Here is an 18,456-nt window from a genome sequence, read left to right as displayed (position 1 = left end):
TAATAGAAGTGAGTGCATGTATGGTTTATGTGTTCTCTCTTTGCATTCAACAACTTAAAGTGACGTTTGGGAAATTAAATTTTTTCCACTCAGGATCATTGAAAGTAGAAGCGGTCAGGTTCACTTCTGTATTAGGATGTTTTGCTCATAGTGAACATTAGTGCGAACAAAGTAGCATTTCAGAACTGTAATCTGCAGTCAAAGCAGTATATTTGACCTTTGTTCAGTCTACTTTTGGCCAGTATGGATGGATGGAAACAGTGCTTTTTTCTGCTTCTGCCACTGTGTACTGGCAGTAGAGGTACTGTACTAAAACTACTTTGTATTATGTCGGATTTATGCAGGTCATTTTGTTATTTTGTGTTTTAAAAGTGTTGAATGTAATCCACTAAGTTTCCTTTTGATTGCAGTGACTGTTGTGAAAACCACTTGGAACGAATCAGACATCACTCCTGTATGTATGAATGAAAACTCAGGTGTTATTGTAGTAGTTATATGTAAGGTCAACACAGGGAGACATCGGGGGGGAGACTGTCAGCTGCTGTACACGCAAGATGAACAATTTCACCACGAATGCGACTATAGGTTCACACTGATGACCGTGAACCAGACTGTATTCCTCAACCTGACCAGTTTAACACCAGTGGATAGTGGGAAGTACAGCTGTGAGTGTTCATATGAAAGGGGGACATATGTTGTTGATCTGGATATAACTGTGGAAGGTGAGTTTAGATGGCTTATGTTTAAGTTTTTCAGTCAGAACAGATGAAATAACATGCTGCAGGTGTTTATTTGGGTTTTTGTGACCATGTGCAGGAGATAAAGATGGCGCCACTTTTTCTGGCATAAAGTTCATCGCTACAGCCGTCATCACTGTGACTGCTGCAGCTATATTCATCACAGCAGCTGGAATCATCTGTACATATTTCCGAAAAGGGAAAAATCGCAGGTAAAAAACTTTAAACATGTATAATAATAATGTTTTTATAGTGAGTCATGGTTAGAAGTACAAGTAGTTTTCTTTTTGTTGGCACAGAAATGTAAGATTTTCCTAACAAATGGTCATTTCTAGTTTCTTGAGTTAAATAAGAGTGAAAGTTAACAGCATTTTCTTCTTTTTTTAGGCTGTATTGTTTCAATCTTAAGCAACTTTTGCTCTCATATTGTGCCTCTACTAACTCTTAACATTTAAATTAATGTGCCCTAACAGAGAGAATACAAGTTCACGACTGTCTGAATTAAACAGAACTGAAACTACCCGTTATTCGGTGAGCTGAGTCGTCTAAACACAGTAGTTCTGTTTTATGCTCCTCCTGTGTGTGCTGCATAATGATTTTGAATTGGTTTTATAGGAAGATGACCATTACACAAGCCTGCAGCAGCCAGCCACTGATGAATACCAAACTATCCCAAGTCATTTTGATACTGAGGCAGATCAAACCAGTGTCAATGAGATAATCAACAGTTTTAAAGATGAGGAAACGGGTGACTACGGGGATTCCCATCCAGCTTACCCCATCTATGAAACAGTATCAAACTAAGATGGAAATGATGCTATGAATATCAACACATGGACTTATTTTCTTCATTTATAACTTTAAAATAAATAAATGTTGACTTGCTAGTATAGTTTAATGTTTTTGTACACTATTGCTATATATGTTAACTGAACATTTGCAGTAGGGGAAAACAAATACATTAAAGTCAAAGTTAAACTTTAAATGGCAAAATGGTTCTTCTTGTCCTCTGTCTTCAGTCTTTTCTTGTCTTTTACACCTTGCTCACTGAGCTCAGAAAGTAGGACACTCCCACTTTCAATGGCAAGCATTAATCCTCTCTTTCTTTGCAGTCAAAAATAATACCAACATGTATTTAAAATGTATTATTTATAGTTTATTATCATTAGAATGAAGAACATGTAAGTGCTTCCATGCAGTTGCCATTTGCTTCACCCTCACAGTGCCTTTATATAAAAGCAGAAGGCGTCTTGCGTCTGCACTTCCTCTCTAGAAGCGTACACACCATCTAGCTCTGTGTCAGCTCGCACTTTTCATCAGCGGGGTCGGGGGACGTGCTGTCCACCCACACTGAGGGGACCCTTACTTTACATTGCAAGCAGCAGTGTGACTGTAGCTTGACCATTATGGGCGTATGGGAGCTGTGGTTTGCTCTGCTGATGCTGCTGCCGACAACTTCTGTTATTGACTGCCAAGGTACTGTACTCACAGTAGTTTTTATCATGTATAACTTGTTTGCTGTTTATCTTATTGTCTTTGGTTTAAAGAGGGAATATATTTTTCTGTAAATTGCTTGTTGTAGTACTTGCTTGTTAGGTGGATTCATGTTGATTTATGGTTGATTGTTTTGCAGTGACTCGTGTGAAAACCACCGTGGGAGAAACGTATGTCGCTCCGATATGCACCAATGAAACAATGAATGCAGTTTTAGTTTTAGTGTGTAAGATCACGACAGAGAACAGCAGCGGAGCAGAGTGTAAGCTGTCGTACAGAATTGGAAAGGAGATACTTAATGAATGTGACTCCAGATTCACAATTATGAAAAAGAATCAGACTTTCTTTCTTCAGCTGACCAGTTTAACCCCAGGAGATGGGAACTACAGCTGTGAATGTACAAAACGTGAAGGAACAGTTACTCTCCATCGTAATATCACTGTGGAAGGTAAATATTGGATTTCGTATTGCGTAAAATATACAATATTACATAATACTATTGGTAAAGTAGAATTTTAAAGGCCCCCTCCAGACGTTTATTAAGACAGTAAAGGGTATCTGATAGTCTAGGTTTTCCACAGAAAATGTATAATTGCCAATTTAAATGTCTTATAATTACACCTACTGCTTTTCACTCATTAAAAATGTCAGAACCTAGGCAATGAATATGCAAATATTGTTCACTTCAAAAGTTGATCATCTTCACTTCAGACGTTTCACACTCCATATCACACTTTTAAAGGTCGTATATTTGACTATGACTCCAAACTAGTTTGGGATGCTGCAAATCATGCTCGCCCTAAAAACCTGATTATCAGTGAGCTCAGAGAAACTTTCCACTTTCAGCAGATAAATGTGAAAACAGTGGAGCTCAAACAACTGTTCAAACAACATATTTTTGACTGGAGGAGGCCGTTAAATGTTTCTTTACAAATAAAGTAAATGGCTACTAATCTCATTTTTCTGACGTGTTTTTTTTATCCTTCATTCTATTTAGATGATGATGAAGAAGCCACCAGTTTGACAGACATGCCGAATATAAAGATATATATTGGTGTAATTATAGTCTTCATCATAGCTGGAGTCATCCTGGGAATTATCTACCGAATAAATCTTCATAGGTAAGATATCATGCTCATTCTTAATGTTACGACTAGATCATCTTTAATAAAGCTTATAGCTTAGTAATGGAGAGACATCAGTGATACACATTTTGTTACACATGGAAACACTAAAAAATACTATTTAGTAATGAGTTATTGTTTATTTATCCAACAGAAGACAACATGGACCAATGACCAATCCTCTAAACATGGTAATGTACACCAAAATGTTGCATCTAATTTGTTGGTGCTGTTCATTTAACTTATAAGCAAACATATTTAGACATTTCTGTCATTCTGCAGGAACCAGAGGAAATTGAGGCGTACAGCACCTACACACAGAGAGTGAACTCACTTTATTCAACTGTTGGTCTACACACTTTTAGTACTAATTATTCAAATATGTTTACCACAGTAGAATTTCAGTGATGCTTTAATTATACAATATCCAGTATTATGTGATGTATGTTTTAATGAATAATAAGTGAAACAAAGCCTGATGTCCACAAGGTGACACTATGTTACATATATTTGTATTAGACTCTCCTGTAAGACTATTCCTCAAAATGTATTTCTGTCTAAAACATTCATGCTTATTTTTTTTATATAAATTGTAATATTTTTGTATATTTAATCATTTTAAGAGCAGAATAGTAAGATCAATGTACTGTTTGCTAAACATAATGATGATCAGAATCAATTATGTAATAAATAAAAAGTGAAACCTGATTGTACATTTGTTGTCAGTTTGTCAAATTGCTGCAAAGCTGTAAAAGTTAAATATTTAACTACTAACTATAGTTTCAGACTAGTGAATTACTAAATCAGGTTGCACCACCAAACCTTCAAAATAAAAAACAGCTCAGCTAGTAAACACTTGAGTAATGTGTAAACTTCAAATAAAATGTGGACAAAACTTTATATTGGTGGTATATCCAACTCCAGAGGTGGTCTGAATATTACTGTAGACCTGATGTTTAAAGACGTTTTCTTTCATGCACCTACTGTACTCTGTTTTACCTTCAGTGTCTAAATATAGTAGCACAATCCCTTCCTTTTCACAAGCAATGAGACGCCAACTCGTAACTCTGAAGGTCTAACAGAGTAGAATGTAGAGAGAAAATAGTTCAGATCTTCAAACATCAGGTCTGCAGTCATGTGTTCAGACTGTGGTTGAAGTTGGATCCACTAAGAAACCAACCAATGTGACGTTTGCTACATTTAAAGTTAGTCCACTCAATAACAAGCTACATCATGTTACATGCTTTAACAGACATTCACTGTCGTGGTTGTCACATTTATAGAGGCCTGTGCTTTCGATGCAGATGGCAAGCAGCATGCTCTTATAAGCACACTTCTTTTAGCGGTTTAGACACATCTTCCCCTTCACTTGAATGAGAAAGTGAATGGTACTGTACACATATAACCATGTTATACGTTTAACTATTTTCTGAATTCATAGTTGAATACTGGCAGATTATTTAGAAAAAAAACATTTTTTACCTGTGAAAACTATGTGGAGCAAATATTTAATATTTGATTCAGAGAAGATGCCAGCATCACATTATCTTGATATTTCACCTGACACTTTTTGTCTTTACCATTTCCTAGAAGACGAAGAGGTCAGCTCTGGTATTTTGCCTATTCCTACGTCTTTGGCAGTAGGAATAAGTTGTGGTGTTACTGCATTGATCGTTGTTATTGGAGTTTTTTCTTGGATTCATCCTCAGAAAATGAGTTTGATTTGTCACTAACTGATATTTCTTCTTATGTGAAACTCTTACATCTGAACCAGTCTGTAGATTTTACTGTAACATGAACTGATTTGCGTGAACAGGCCTCAATAGCTGAACTTGAACCAAGTTCACCAGCATCAACTGTGTTTTTGTCACGTACAATAGTCAAACTAACACGATGCTGTGTGAAGACGAAGCCACAGTTTGCTTTTACAAAAAGCTTGTAGGAGGAGGATGCTTGCTCTTTGCACAGGCCTGCAAATATGCGATGACCGCAAAAGCAAACATGTCAGTGAAAGCGAATATCAAGATGTAGTCTGTTATCCTAAGTGGACAAACTTTCTTTAGGAGATAAACTCAGCAAAATGTCACATTGGTTTGGTTCTTAGTGGGTTCAACTCCAGTTGTAGTCTGAACACATGACTGTAGACATGATGTTTGAATATCTGAAGTGTTTTCTTTCTGTATTGTACTCTGTTTTATCTTCATATGAAAGCACTCATGCCTTGCACTTCCTTTTGAGACAAGACATCAGCTTGTACCTCTGAGAGAGTTTGAGGTTTAGGTATCTAAAGATCAGATCAAAGGGGAGTGTCAGTTTCCCACCTTCAGTACAGTAAACCTTTTACTGTTACCAGCACTCAAACTGTTGCTCACACCTTTGACCAACATGGGTGTTTGGGAACTGTGGTTCGTTGTGCTTCTGCTGCTACCTGTATATAACAACCACCAAGGTACTGTACAGAAAACAATCTGACCTAATGACCAATCTTTCAAACATGGTACTGTACACCAAAATGTTGCTGTTTTATGATTGATTGTTTGCAGTGACCCTGATCAAATAGGAGTAATACAATTGTTTCCATTGGTGTATTGGACCCTGGTATTGGTGATCACTGCCCTGTAGCCTGTTTTAGGAGCACTCACTTGATCTTAAATCATTGTTAAGCATCAATGGTCGCCTACTAGATGCTCTGGGAATAATTGTTATTGTATTGCTTTAAGATATTTAAGAAACAGATGTACAGCTCTGGTGAGGAAAGCCAAATCAGAATATTTTCTAGACATATTCAAATCCACCAATTTTTTTGGAAGGCTGTAAATTCAATAAAAATAAAAACTTTTCTTAATTTTCCAATCAAATCAAGAATTGGGGATTAGCTCCCTCTCCTGTCAATAATAAAGTATTCTCTGTTTCTAGCAGCCAGCAGTTTACTCTAGATCCTGTCTCTTTAAACGTTGTCAAAGATGCTCTCCTTGCCATTGAGGAAAATTTAGATCAATTTTTCCTTAAGCACTCGGCCTATATTATCTTAGAGCAAATAATAACCCATATTTTCAATCTCTCTTTCTTCTGGTGCAGTTCATGCTGCATGTTATACCCCTTCATAAAGGAGGTGACAAGAACTGTATTAATAACTATAGACCAATATCCAAATTACCTTGCCTTGCAAAAAATTCTTGGATCACTAGTTAACAATCAGTTGAAAGAGTCACGTTAGTTTGATTCTTAGTGGATCCAACTTCAACACTAGTCTGAACACATGACTGTAGACCTGATGTTTGAAGATCTGAACTATTTTGATTCTGTACTGTACTCTGTTTTATCTTCAGTGTCTTCATATGAAAGCAGTCATGCCTTGCACTTCCTTTACAGAAGAGACGAGACACCATCTCACAACTCTGAGAGAGTTTGAGGTTTAGGTATCAAGATCAGATCAAAGGGGAGTGTCAGTTTCCCCCCTTCAGTTCAGTAAACTCTTTACTGCCAGCAGCACTCAAACTGTTGATCAGACCTCTTGACCAACATGGGTGTTTGTGAACTGTGGTTCATTCTTCTGCTGCTACCTGCATATAACAACAGCCAAGGTACTGTACAGGAACTAGTTTCTATTATTTATCATTTAAGACTGTAATTGTTTTCTAATCATCTTTGGTTGAAAGAGAACAACTACATATTTTCTAGATTTCATACCGACTTTTATTATTGATTGTTTGCAGTGACTCTTGTGAAAACCACTGGGAGAGAACCATATGTTGCTCAAATATGCACCAATGCAACAATTGATATCATCACATCTGTAACGTGTAAGATCAGCACAGAGAGGATCAGAGGACCAGAGTGTAACCTGACGTATCGCATTGAACACGGCTTAAAGCATGGATGTGACTCCAGGTTCAGACTCATGAATGAGAGTCAGACTATATTTCTTAACCTGACCAGTTTAACACCAGAGGATAGTGGGAACTACAGCTGTAAGTGTGTACAACGTGACGGTGAATTTCCTCACCATCTTAGTATCACCGTGGAAGGTAAATGCTGCATTTATTTTTCTCTGCAATATAAAATATTACATGATAATACTGATGAAACAAGATCTTAAAGATCCCCTTTCTTATTTATTAAGACATCTAAAAATACTCCACTTGAAACAATAATGTCTGTTTTACAGTCTAGGTTTTCAACAAAACATGGATAATAACCAATTTAAATTTCTTAGAATTTATATTTGCTTACTTTCCTTCATTAAAAATGACAGAATCTATAAATATGCAGATATTGCTAATTTAAAAAGTTAAACTACTTTAGAGAAGACGTGTCCCACTTCCCCGTGAAGTTTGTTCTCGCTGTTTATGCATAGGCGGCTTCATGTCTCCATATCACACTTTATAAGTTGTATATTTACCCCAATATTGGCTCTAAATGTGGTGTCACAAATCATGATCACTAGCTCGTCCCTTAAAATCAGATTTTCAGCAGATAAATATGAAACAGACTTCCAGTGTCAAACTGCACGCATACACCATTCAGCCAAGTGGAGCTCAAACATCCAACTGTATGCAAAAGAAGAAAACATGTTTCTGACTGGAGGGGGACTTTAAATGTAAAGCAAATACTCATGTCATTTTTCTGACAAGTTTTTTCCCCTTCACTCTATTTTAGTTGATGATGATGAAGAAAAAGAAGAAGACACAAGTTTGACATACATGCTGAATATAATAAAATATATATGTATAATAATAGTCTTCATCATAGCTGGAGTCATCCTGGGAATTATCTACAGAAATAAACTCCATGGGTAAGAAATCATGCTCATAGTTCATTTTTGGAAAAGATTATTTTTAATAAAGTTTATAACTTTTTATTGTAGATACATCAATGGTAAACATTTTGATACATCACTTGCAACACTAAAACCTATTTAGTAATGTGTTATTGTGTTTATTTATCCAACAGAAGACAACATGGACCGATGACCAATCCTCTAAACATGGTAATGTACACCACAATTTTGCATTTAATTTGTTGGTGCTGTTCATTTAACTAAAAGGAAACATATTTAGAAATGTCTGTCATTCTGCAGGAACCAGAGGAAATTGAGCCGTACAGCACCTACACACAGAGAGTGAACTCACTTTATTCAACTGTCGGAATACAAAATCTTAGTACTAATTATTCAAATGTGTTTACCACAGTAGAATGAATTCAGTGATGCTTTAATTATATAATATCCAGTATAATGTGATGCATGTTTTCCTGTTGAATAATAAGTGAAACAAAGCCTGATGTCCACAAGGTGACACTATGTTACATATATTTGTATTAGACTCTCATATAAGACTATTCCTCAAAATGTATTTCTTTGTTAAACATTCATGCTTAATGGTTTTTATATAACTGTATTATTCTTATATGTTTAATATTTTTAAGAGAAGAATAGTAAGATCAATTTACTGTTTGCTAAACATAATGATGACCAGAATCAATATTGTAATAAATAAAAAGTTAAACCTGATTCATTTGTTGTCAGTTTGTCAAATTGCTGCAAAGCTGTAAACGTTAAGTATTGTACTAGCTAGTTTCAGACTAGTGAATTACTAAATCAGGCTGCACCATTAAAACATCAGAAATATCTCTGCTAATAAACACTTATGTAATGTGTAGACTAAAAATGAAATGTGGACAAAACATATTGGTTTGATATCCAACTCCAAGAGTGATCTGAACATGTGACTGAGTCTTCATATGAAAGAAGTCATGCCTTGCACTTCCTTTTCAGAGTAGACAAAACATCAGCTTGTACCACTGAGAGTTTGAGGTGTAGGTATCTAAAGAACTGTTCAAAGGGCAGCGTCACTTCCCCCCCTTCAGCACTGAGACATTTTACTGCCAGCAGCACTGAAACTGTTGATCAGACCTCTTTACCAACATGGGTGTTTGTGAACTGTGGTTCGTTCTGCTTCTGCTGCTACCTGCATATAACAACAGCCAAGGTACTGTACAGGAACTAGTTTTTATCCTTTATCATTTAACACTGCCATTGTTTTCTAATCATATTTAGTTATAGAAGATTTAATAGAATAATAATAATAGAATAACTAAATATTTTCTATATTTCATACTGACTTTTATGACTGATTGTTTGCAGTGACTCTTGTGAAAACTACTGGGAGATAACTGTATGTTGCTCCAATATGCTCTGATGAAATAATGAATATCATAGTAGTAGTGTGTAAGATCAGCACAGAGAGGAGCAGCGGAGCAGAGTGTTACCTGGCGTACAGATATGGACAGGAGTTATTTAATAGATGTGACTCCAAATTCACACTTATGAAAAAGAATCAGACTTTCTTTCTTCAGCTGACCATTTTAACACCAGAGGATAGTGGGAACTACAGCTTTGAATGTGTATATCATGGAGGAACAAATACTCTCCATCTTAACATCACTGTGGAAGGTAAATATTGGATTTATTTTCTTGCTTTTGTGTTTTCCTCTCAGTGTGATGTGTTATGTGTTTTTCTGCATTCATAGATAAATATTTGGAGTTTACTTGGAAACAAAACGTCATAAAATAATGCAGTCAGTAGTTTTATTGGAAACCATAGAAGAGCTGATGTATGTGTGTGTGTTTGGGGTGTCATTAATTCTGATATTTCTTCTTATTTAAAGAAACTGTTCAAGAACAGACACATCTGGATTGTCGGTATGTTAAACCCCACCTCTTTGGTGAGTGGATTTGAATCTTGAAAAGCAGAGGTTTCACTAAATGTAGTGACTCAGTGTCTCGACCATTGTTCGACATAATGAAGCCAGACTTTTAAAACTTCATGCATTCAAATTCTGATCTGTTTTTATTGGATAAAGATGACCAAAACAACCCCTTCACAAGCCTTTAGCTGCCAACAAATGATCTCTACCAAACTATCTCGTCAATACACCATCAACATGAAGCCTAGACAAATTCAGCCATTTTATACAAATCACTTATCAGATCAGATAGAAATACTCTATAAAACAGTTACAGTGGCTGGATGGTTGAAAAAAATCAAACTTTATTCAGATTTTTCCTTCATGTATTGTGAATTACTTCATTTTCAGCTGAGAGGATGTTTAAATTTAGAGATGCCATTACTGAGCTTTAATTATACAATATCCAGTGTAATATGTTGCATGATCTCCTATTGAATACTAAGTTAAACTAAGCCTGATGTCCACAAGGTGGCAGTATGTTACATACATTGGTATTAGAATCTTATGAGACTATTCCTTAAAATGCATTTCTGTCTAAAACGTTCATGTTTGTTTTATATAAGTTGTAAAAGTTTAATATTTTTAAGAGAAGAATAGTAAGAGCAATGTACTGTTTGCTAAACATAATGATGATCAGAATCAATTATGTGAAAAATAAAAAGTGAAACCTGATTGTACATTTGTTGTCAGTTTGTCAAATTGCTGCAAAGCTGTAAAAGTTAATATTTAACTACTAACTAGTTTCAGATTAGTGAATTACTAAATCAGGTTGCACCATTAAAACATCAGAAATATCTCTGCTAATAAACACTTATGTAATGTGTAGACTAAAAATGAAATGTGTACAAAACATATTGGTTTGATATCCAACTCCAATAGTGATCTGAACATGTGACTGAGTCTTCATATGAAAGAAGTCATGCCTTGCACTTCCTTTTCAAGAAGAGAAGACATCAGCCTGTACCACTGAGTTTGAGGTGTAGGTATCTAAAGAACTGTTCAAAGGGCAGTGTCACTTCCCCCCCTTCAGCACTGAGAAACTTTACTGCCAGCAGCACTGAAACTGTTGCTCAGACCTCTTTACCAACATGGGTGTTTGTGAACTGTGGTTCGTTCTGCTTCTGCTGCTACCTGCATATAACAACAGCCAAGGTACTGTACAGAAACTAGTTTCTATCATTTATCATTTAAGACTGCCATTGTTTCCTAATAATCTTTGGTTTAAAGACAACAATTCTATTTTCTACATGTCATACTGACTTTCATGGTTGTTTGTTTGCAGTGACTCTTGTGAAAACCACCATTGGAGAAACGTTTGTCACTCCGATATGCACCAATGAAACAATGAACAGAGTTTTAGTTGTTGTATGTAAGATCAGAACAGAGAAAAGCAGCGGAGCAGAGTGTTACCTGGCGTACAGATATGGACAGGAGTTATTTAATGGATGTGACTCCAGATTCACACTTATGAAAAAGCATCAGACTTTCTTTCTTTGGCTGACCAGTTTAACACCAGGAGACAGTGGGAACTACAGCTGTGAATGTGTATATCCTGGATTAACAGTGACTCTTCATCTTAACATCACTGTGGAAGGTAAATATCATTTTCTTTCTTTTATGTTTCAAACTTCCTCTCATTTTTAACTTTTTTTCTGCGTTCACAGCAGAATACTAGCAGATAACTTATTTCATTTATTTATTTATTTTTAATGTGAAAATGATGTAGTGGATTCAGAGAAGATGCCAACATTACATTATCTTGGACTTTCACTGGATATTTTTTGTCTTTACAATCTCCCAGACGATGATGAAGAAGAGGTCAGCTCCAGTATGTTGCCTATTCCTACGTCTTTGGCAGTAGGAATAAGTTGTGGTGTTACTGCATTCATCGTTGTTACTGGAGTTGTTCTTGGATTCATCCTCAGAAAAATTCATTGCAGGTGAAAAATTCTGACTGACGTGCTTTAAAACGTTTAAAATGATGTAAGTCAGTGGTTTTGTTGGAAAGCACAGAAGAGCTGATGTGTGTGTATTTGGTGTGTCACTAACTTTGATATTTCTAATTATTTAAAGAACCTGTTCAAGAACAGACACATCTGGATTATCTGCACGTGAAACTCCCAGCTCCTTGGTGAGTAATGTACTTTCTCATCAAATTAGTGTGCGAGTGGATTACAACCTTAAAAAGCCTTGAAAAGCAGAGGTTTCATTAAATGTAGTGACTCAGTGTCTCGACCATTGTTCAACATAATGAAGTCAGACTTTTAAAACATCATATATTCAAATTCTGATCTGTTTTTATAGGATAAAGATGACCCAGATGACCCCTACAAAAGCCTTCAGCTGCCAACAAATAATGTCTACCAAACTGTCTCCTCAACACATCATCAACATGAAGCCAAGACAAATTCAGCCATTTTATACACATCATCTACCAGATAAGATAGAAATACTCTGTATAAAACAGTTACAGTGGCTGGATGGTTGAAAAAAATCAAACTTTATTCAGATTTTTCCTTCATGTATTGTGAATTACTGCATCTTATGTCTTCAAGCATCTAAAAGTTCACATGAAACAAATAAGCCCTCTTTTGTTTGACTGTCGGACAATGCAACTTGTAACAAGGGCTACCAGGAAGACTTTATTTTAAGGGAACACAAGTCAAAATGATTAACCACTGAACCATGCTGTAAATATATGTGTAATATAGTAATAATATTTTCCATGAACAGGCTTAAATAAATTAGTTTAAACCAAATTCAACAGCATCAATTGTTTTTTTGTTACTAACAACTGTCTAATTAAAGAAATGTTGAATGAAGACAAAGCTGCAGTTTCCTTATTACAAAAAAGCTTGTAGGATGCTGCTTGCTCTTTGCACAGGCCTGCAAATATGTGATGACCACAAAAAAAAACATGTCAGTGAAAGTGAATATCAAGATGTAGTCTGTTATCCTAAGTGGACAAACTTTAAGACATAAATTCAGCAAAAAGTCATATTAGTTTGATTCTTAGTGGATCCAACATCAACTGTAGTCTGAACACATGACTGTAGACCTGATGTTTGAAGATATAAAACTATTTTCTTTCTGTATTGTACTCTGTTTTACCCTCAGAGTGTCTTCATATGAAAGCAGTCATGTCTTGCATTTCCTGTCACGTCTCTGACAAAGTTTGAGGTTTAGCTGTCTAAAGGTCATGTCAAATGAGAGTGGCAGTTTCCTCCCTTCAGTTTATTAAACTCTTCACTGTCAGCAGCACTCAAACTGTTGCTCACACCTCTTGACCAACATGGGTGTTTGTAAACTGTGGTTCATTATTCTGCTGCTACCTGCATATAACAACAGCCAAGGTACTGTACAGGAACTAGTTTCTATCATTTAAGACTGTCATTGTTTTCTAATCATCTTTGGTTTAAAGACAACAACTAAATGCTTTCTATATTTCATACTGACTTGTATGACTGTTTGTTTGCAGTGACTGATGTGAAAACCACTGGGAGAGAATCATATGTCGCTCCGATATGCACCAATGAAATAATGAATACCGTTTTAGTAGTGGTGTGTAAGATCAGCACAGACAAGAGCAGCGGAGCAGAGTGTCGACTGGCATACAGATATGGACAGGAGTTATTTAATGGATGTGACTCCAGATTCACACTTATGAAAAAGAATCAGACTTTCTTTCTTCAGTTGACCAATTTAACATCAGTGGATAGTGGGAACTACAGCTGTGAATGTACAAAACGTGAAGGAACAAATACTCTCCATCTTAACATCACTGTGGAAGGTAAATATTGGATTTATTTTCTTGCTTTTGTGTTTCAAACTTCCTCTCAGTGTGAAGTAATTACGACCCAATTTGTTAACATTATGAAAAAGTTTAGTAACATTATGATGTCTGTGATTGTAGAAGTAATCAGACCTACAGTACCAGTCCAAAAAACCCACACCTTCCTGTTTACTTGAAAGAGAAAGTGTGTCCAAGTCCTTGACTGATACCGTACTTTAAGTGCAGTACGTTAAAATTATGTTGTGAAATATTTAATATTTGATTCCCAACATTACATTGTCTTGTTCTTTCACTGGATATTTTTTTTCTTTACAATCTCCCAGCAGATGAAGAGGTCAACTCCAGTATTTTGCCTATTTCTACCTCTTTGGCAGTAGGAATAAGTTGTGGTGTTACTGCATTCATCGTTATTACTGGAGTTGTTCTTGGATTCATCCTCAGAAAAATTCATTGCAGGTGAAAATGTTTGACTTACGTGTTTTAAACCTCATAAAACAATGCAGTCAGATAAGAGGTTTTGTTGGAAAGCACAAAACAGCTGGTTGTTATGCCCCAGCTAGGGGTGTGTGTGTGTGTGTGTGTGTGTGTGTGTGTGTGTGTGTGTGTGTGTGTGTGTGTGTGTGTGTGTGTGTGTGTGTGTGTGTGTGTGTGTGTGTGTGTGTGTGTGTGTGTGTGTGTGTGTGTGTGTGTGTGTGTGTGTGTGTGTGTGTGTGTGTGTGTGTGTGTGTGTGTGTTTTGTCACTAACTCTGACATTCTTTCTTGCTTAAAGAAACTGTTCAAGAACAGACACATCTGCATTACCTGCACGTGAAACTCCCAGGTCCTTGGTGAGTAATGTATTTTGTGATTAGTGCATGAGTGGCTTTGAACCTTATAAACCAGAGGTTTCACTAAATGTAGTGACTCAGCGTCTCGACCATTGTTCAACATAATGAAGTCAGACTTTTAAAACATCATTCATTCAAATTCTGATCTGTTTTTACAGGATAAAGATGACCCAGACAACCTTTATGCAAACCTTATGTGTCCAATAACTGATGTCTACCAAACTGTCTCGTCAAAACGCCATCAACATGGCACCAAGACAAATTCAGCCAGAGACAGTGATCCAAGTGATCAAATTTATGAAAACATTTGAACCAAGAGAAGAGAACATAAACATGTAACTCTATGACATTATTTCCCTAAATATGGAGATTACAGCATCGGAGGGTGTTTTGATACCATGACAACTGTTTTATTTCTGACTTACAGAGGAAAAATATTCCACTTGCCTCTCTACATTTATCGTCATCACACAGCAAAAAAACACACAACTTCCTGTGTAGATTCACTGCTTCGTCATAATCACACATGTTTAATGGCTACCTGCATAGAACAACAGCCAAGGTACTGTACAGGAACTATTTTTTTTAAAGTCACTTATCATCAGAATGCCATTGTGTTATTATCAGCTTTTATTTGAAGAAAACAACTAAATATGATTTACATTTCATGCTGACTTTTATTGTTTGCAGGGACTTTTGTGAAAACCACTGGGACAGAGCTATATGTTACTCCAATATGCAAAAGTGAAATAATGAATTCTGCAGCAGAGGAACAGAGTATAGTCTGAGGTAAAAAAAAATATGAACGCAGCTTTGAGCATGGATGTGACTCCAGGTTCAGACTTATGAGAAAGAATGACACTCAATTTCTTCACCTGACCAGTTTAACACCAGAGGATAGTGGGAACTACAGCTGTGAGTGTGCATATCATGGAGGAACAAATAATCTCCATCTTAACATCACTGTGGAAGATACATTTATTTTCTTGCTTTTGTGTTTCAAACTTCCTCTAAGTGTGAAGTACTTAAGTAGCAGTATGATATCTGTGCTTGTACTACTTGTACAAGATCTACAATACCAGACCTCAGACCTACAGTACCAGTACCAGTTTAAACACACCTTCCTGTTTACTTGAATGAGAAAGTGTGTCCAAACCTTTGACTGATAATGTACTTTAGGTGATATGTTACATTCTTAACTTTTTTCAGCATTCATAGATGAATACTGGCAGATTATTTGGAAAAAAATGTATGTTAAGAGTATGTGGTGCAAATATTTAATATTTGATTCAGAGAAGATGCCAGAATCACATTATCTTGGTATTTCACCTGACACTTTTTCTCTTTACAATTTTTTAGAAGACGAAGAGGTCAGCTCCAGTATTTTGCCTATTCCAGCGTCTTAGGCAGTAGGAATAAGTTGTGATGTTACTGCATTCATCGTTATTACTGGAGTTGTTCTTGGATTCATCCTCAGAAAAATTCATTGCAGGTGAAAAATTCTGACTGACGTGCTTTAAACCTCATAAAATGATGTAAGTCAGTGGTTTTGTTGGAAAACAAAGAAGAGCTGATGTGTGTGTATTTGGTGTGTCACTAACTTTGATATTTCTAATTATTTAATATTTTTTATAGGATAAAGATGACCCAGATGACCCCTACACAAGCCTTCAGCTGCCAACAAATAATGTCTACCAAACTGTCTCCTCAACACATCATCAACATGACACTAAGACAAATTCAGCAATTTTATACACATCATCTACCAGATAAGATAGAAATACTCTATAAAACAGTTACAGTGGCTGGATGGTTGAAAAAAATCAAACTTTATTCAGATTTTACCTTCATGTATTGTGAATTACTGCATTTTCAGCTGAGAGGATGTTTAAATTTAGAGATGCCATTACTGAGCTTTAATTATGCAATATCCAGTGTAATATGATGCATGATCTCCTATTGAATACTAAGTGACACAACTAAGCATCAATTGTGTTTTTGTCACTAACAACTGTCTAATTAAAAAAATGTTGAATGAAGACAAAGCTGCAGTTTACTCATTATAAAAAAGCTTGTAGGAGGATGCTTGCTCTTTGCACAGGCCTGCAAATATGTGATGACCACAAAAACAAACATGTCAGTGAAAGCGGATATCAAGATGTAGCCTGTTATCCTAAGTGGACAAAAATAAGAGTAAGACATAAATTCAGCAACATGTCACATTTGTTTGATTCTTAGTGGATCCAACATCAAATGTAGTCTGAACAAATGACTGTAGACCTGATGTTTGAATATCTGAACTATTTTCTTTCTGTATTGTACTCTGTTTTACCCTCAGAGTGTCTTCATATGGAAGCAGTCATTCCTTCCACTTCCTTTCACACCTCTGATAGGTTGAGGTTTAGGTATATTAATAACAGATCAAGGGGAGTGTCAGTTTCCCCCCTTCAGTATATTAAACTCTTCACTGCCAGCAGCACTTAAACCAACACTGACCAACATGGGTGTTTGTGAACTGTGGTTCGTTCTGCTTCTGCTGCTACCTGCATATAACAACAGCCAAGGTACTGTACAGGAACTAGTTTCTATCATTTATCATTTAAGACTGCCATAGTTTCCTAATCATCTTTTGGTTTAAAGACAACAACAAACTATTTAATATTTTTCATACTGACTTTTTATTATTGATTGTTTGCAGTGACTGATGTAAAAACCACTGGGAGAGAACCATATGTCGCTCTAATATGTACAGATAAAATAATGCATGCCGTCACAGTTACAATATGTAAGATCAGAACAGAGAGGAGCCGTGGAGCAGAGTGTCCACTGGCATACAAACAAGGAGAGGATTTACTTAATGGATGTGACTCCAGATTCACACTCATGGAAAAGAATCAGACTGTATTTCTTCACCTGTCCAATTTAACATCAGTGGATAGTGGGAGCTACAGCTGTGAATGCTCAAATTCTGAAGGATTAATTACTCTCCATCTTAACATCACTGTGGAAGGTAAATATTGAATTAATTTTCTTGGTTTGGTATTTCAAACTTCCCCTCAGTGTGAAGTAGTTACGACCCAATTTGTTAACATTATGAACAAGTTAAGTAACAGTATGATGTCTGTGATTGTAGAAGTAATCAGACCTACAGTACCAGTCAAATGTTTAAACACACCTTCTCATTTACTTGAATGAGAAAGTGTGTCCAAACCTTTGACTGATAATGTACTTTAAATGATATGTTACATTTTTAACTTTTTCTGCATTCATAGGTGAATATTTGCATTTACCTGGAATAAAATGTATGTTAAGAGTATGTGCTGCAAATATTTAATATTTGACTCACAGAAAATGCCAGCATTACATTATCTTCGTATTTCCCCTGACATGTTTTGTCTTTACAATTTCCTAGAAGACGAGGAGGTCAGCTCCAGTATTTTGCCTATTCCTACCTCTTTGGCAGTAGGAATAAGTTGTGGTGTTACTGCATTGGTTGTTGTTACTGGAGTTGTTCTTGGATTCATCCTCAGAAAAAATCATTGCAGGTAAAACAAATCTGACTTAAGTGTTTTAAACCTCATAAAACAATGCAGTCAGTGGTGTTATTGAAAACCACACAAGAGCTGATGTGTGTGTGTGTTTTCTGTGTCACTAACTTCGATATCTCTTCTTCTTTAAAGAACCTGTTAAAAACAGACACATCTGGATTATCTTCTTGAGAAACTCCTAG

The 18,456-nt window shown here is 36.0% G+C and overlaps 1 protein-coding gene across 1 annotated transcript; it reads left to right on the top strand.

Annotated features, from left to right (window-relative positions):
* The first annotated feature begins 6,878 nt into the window (after positions 1 to 6,878).
* LOC134006553 (uncharacterized) lies at positions 6,879 to 15,240 on the top strand. The gene is made up of 6 exons (XM_062445469.1): positions 6,879 to 6,939; positions 7,072 to 7,326; positions 13,584 to 13,895; positions 14,222 to 14,354; positions 14,669 to 14,726; positions 14,885 to 15,240. The coding sequence occupies exons 1-6, from the start codon at positions 6,879 to 6,881 to the stop codon at positions 15,035 to 15,037; spliced, it is 972 nt and encodes a 323-aa protein (XP_062301453.1). The 3' UTR covers positions 15,038 to 15,240.
* The last annotated feature ends 3,216 nt before the right edge of the window (positions 15,241 to 18,456 follow it).

The sequence above is a fragment of the Scomber scombrus genome, chromosome 24 (assembly GCF_963691925.1).
Source record: "Scomber scombrus chromosome 24, fScoSco1.1, whole genome shotgun sequence".
Classification (NCBI taxonomy): domain Eukaryota; kingdom Metazoa; phylum Chordata; class Actinopteri; order Scombriformes; family Scombridae; genus Scomber; species Scomber scombrus.
This window is presented reverse-complemented; position numbering and strand designations above follow the sequence as displayed.

Bases quoted from the DNA above. Each gene is read 5' to 3' on its own strand.
- LOC134006553 (XM_062445469.1), top strand. From the start codon at position 6,879: ATGGGTGTTTGTGAACTGTGGTTCATTCTTCTGCTGCTACCTGCATAT. The intron at 6,940-7,071 runs GTACTGTACAGG...GATTGTTTGCAG, and splicing joins TGCATATAACAACAGCCAAG to TGACTCTTGTGAAAACCACT. The intron at 7,327-13,583 runs GTAAGTGTGTAC...GTTTGTTTGCAG, and splicing joins GGATAGTGGGAACTACAGCT to TGACTGATGTGAAAACCACT.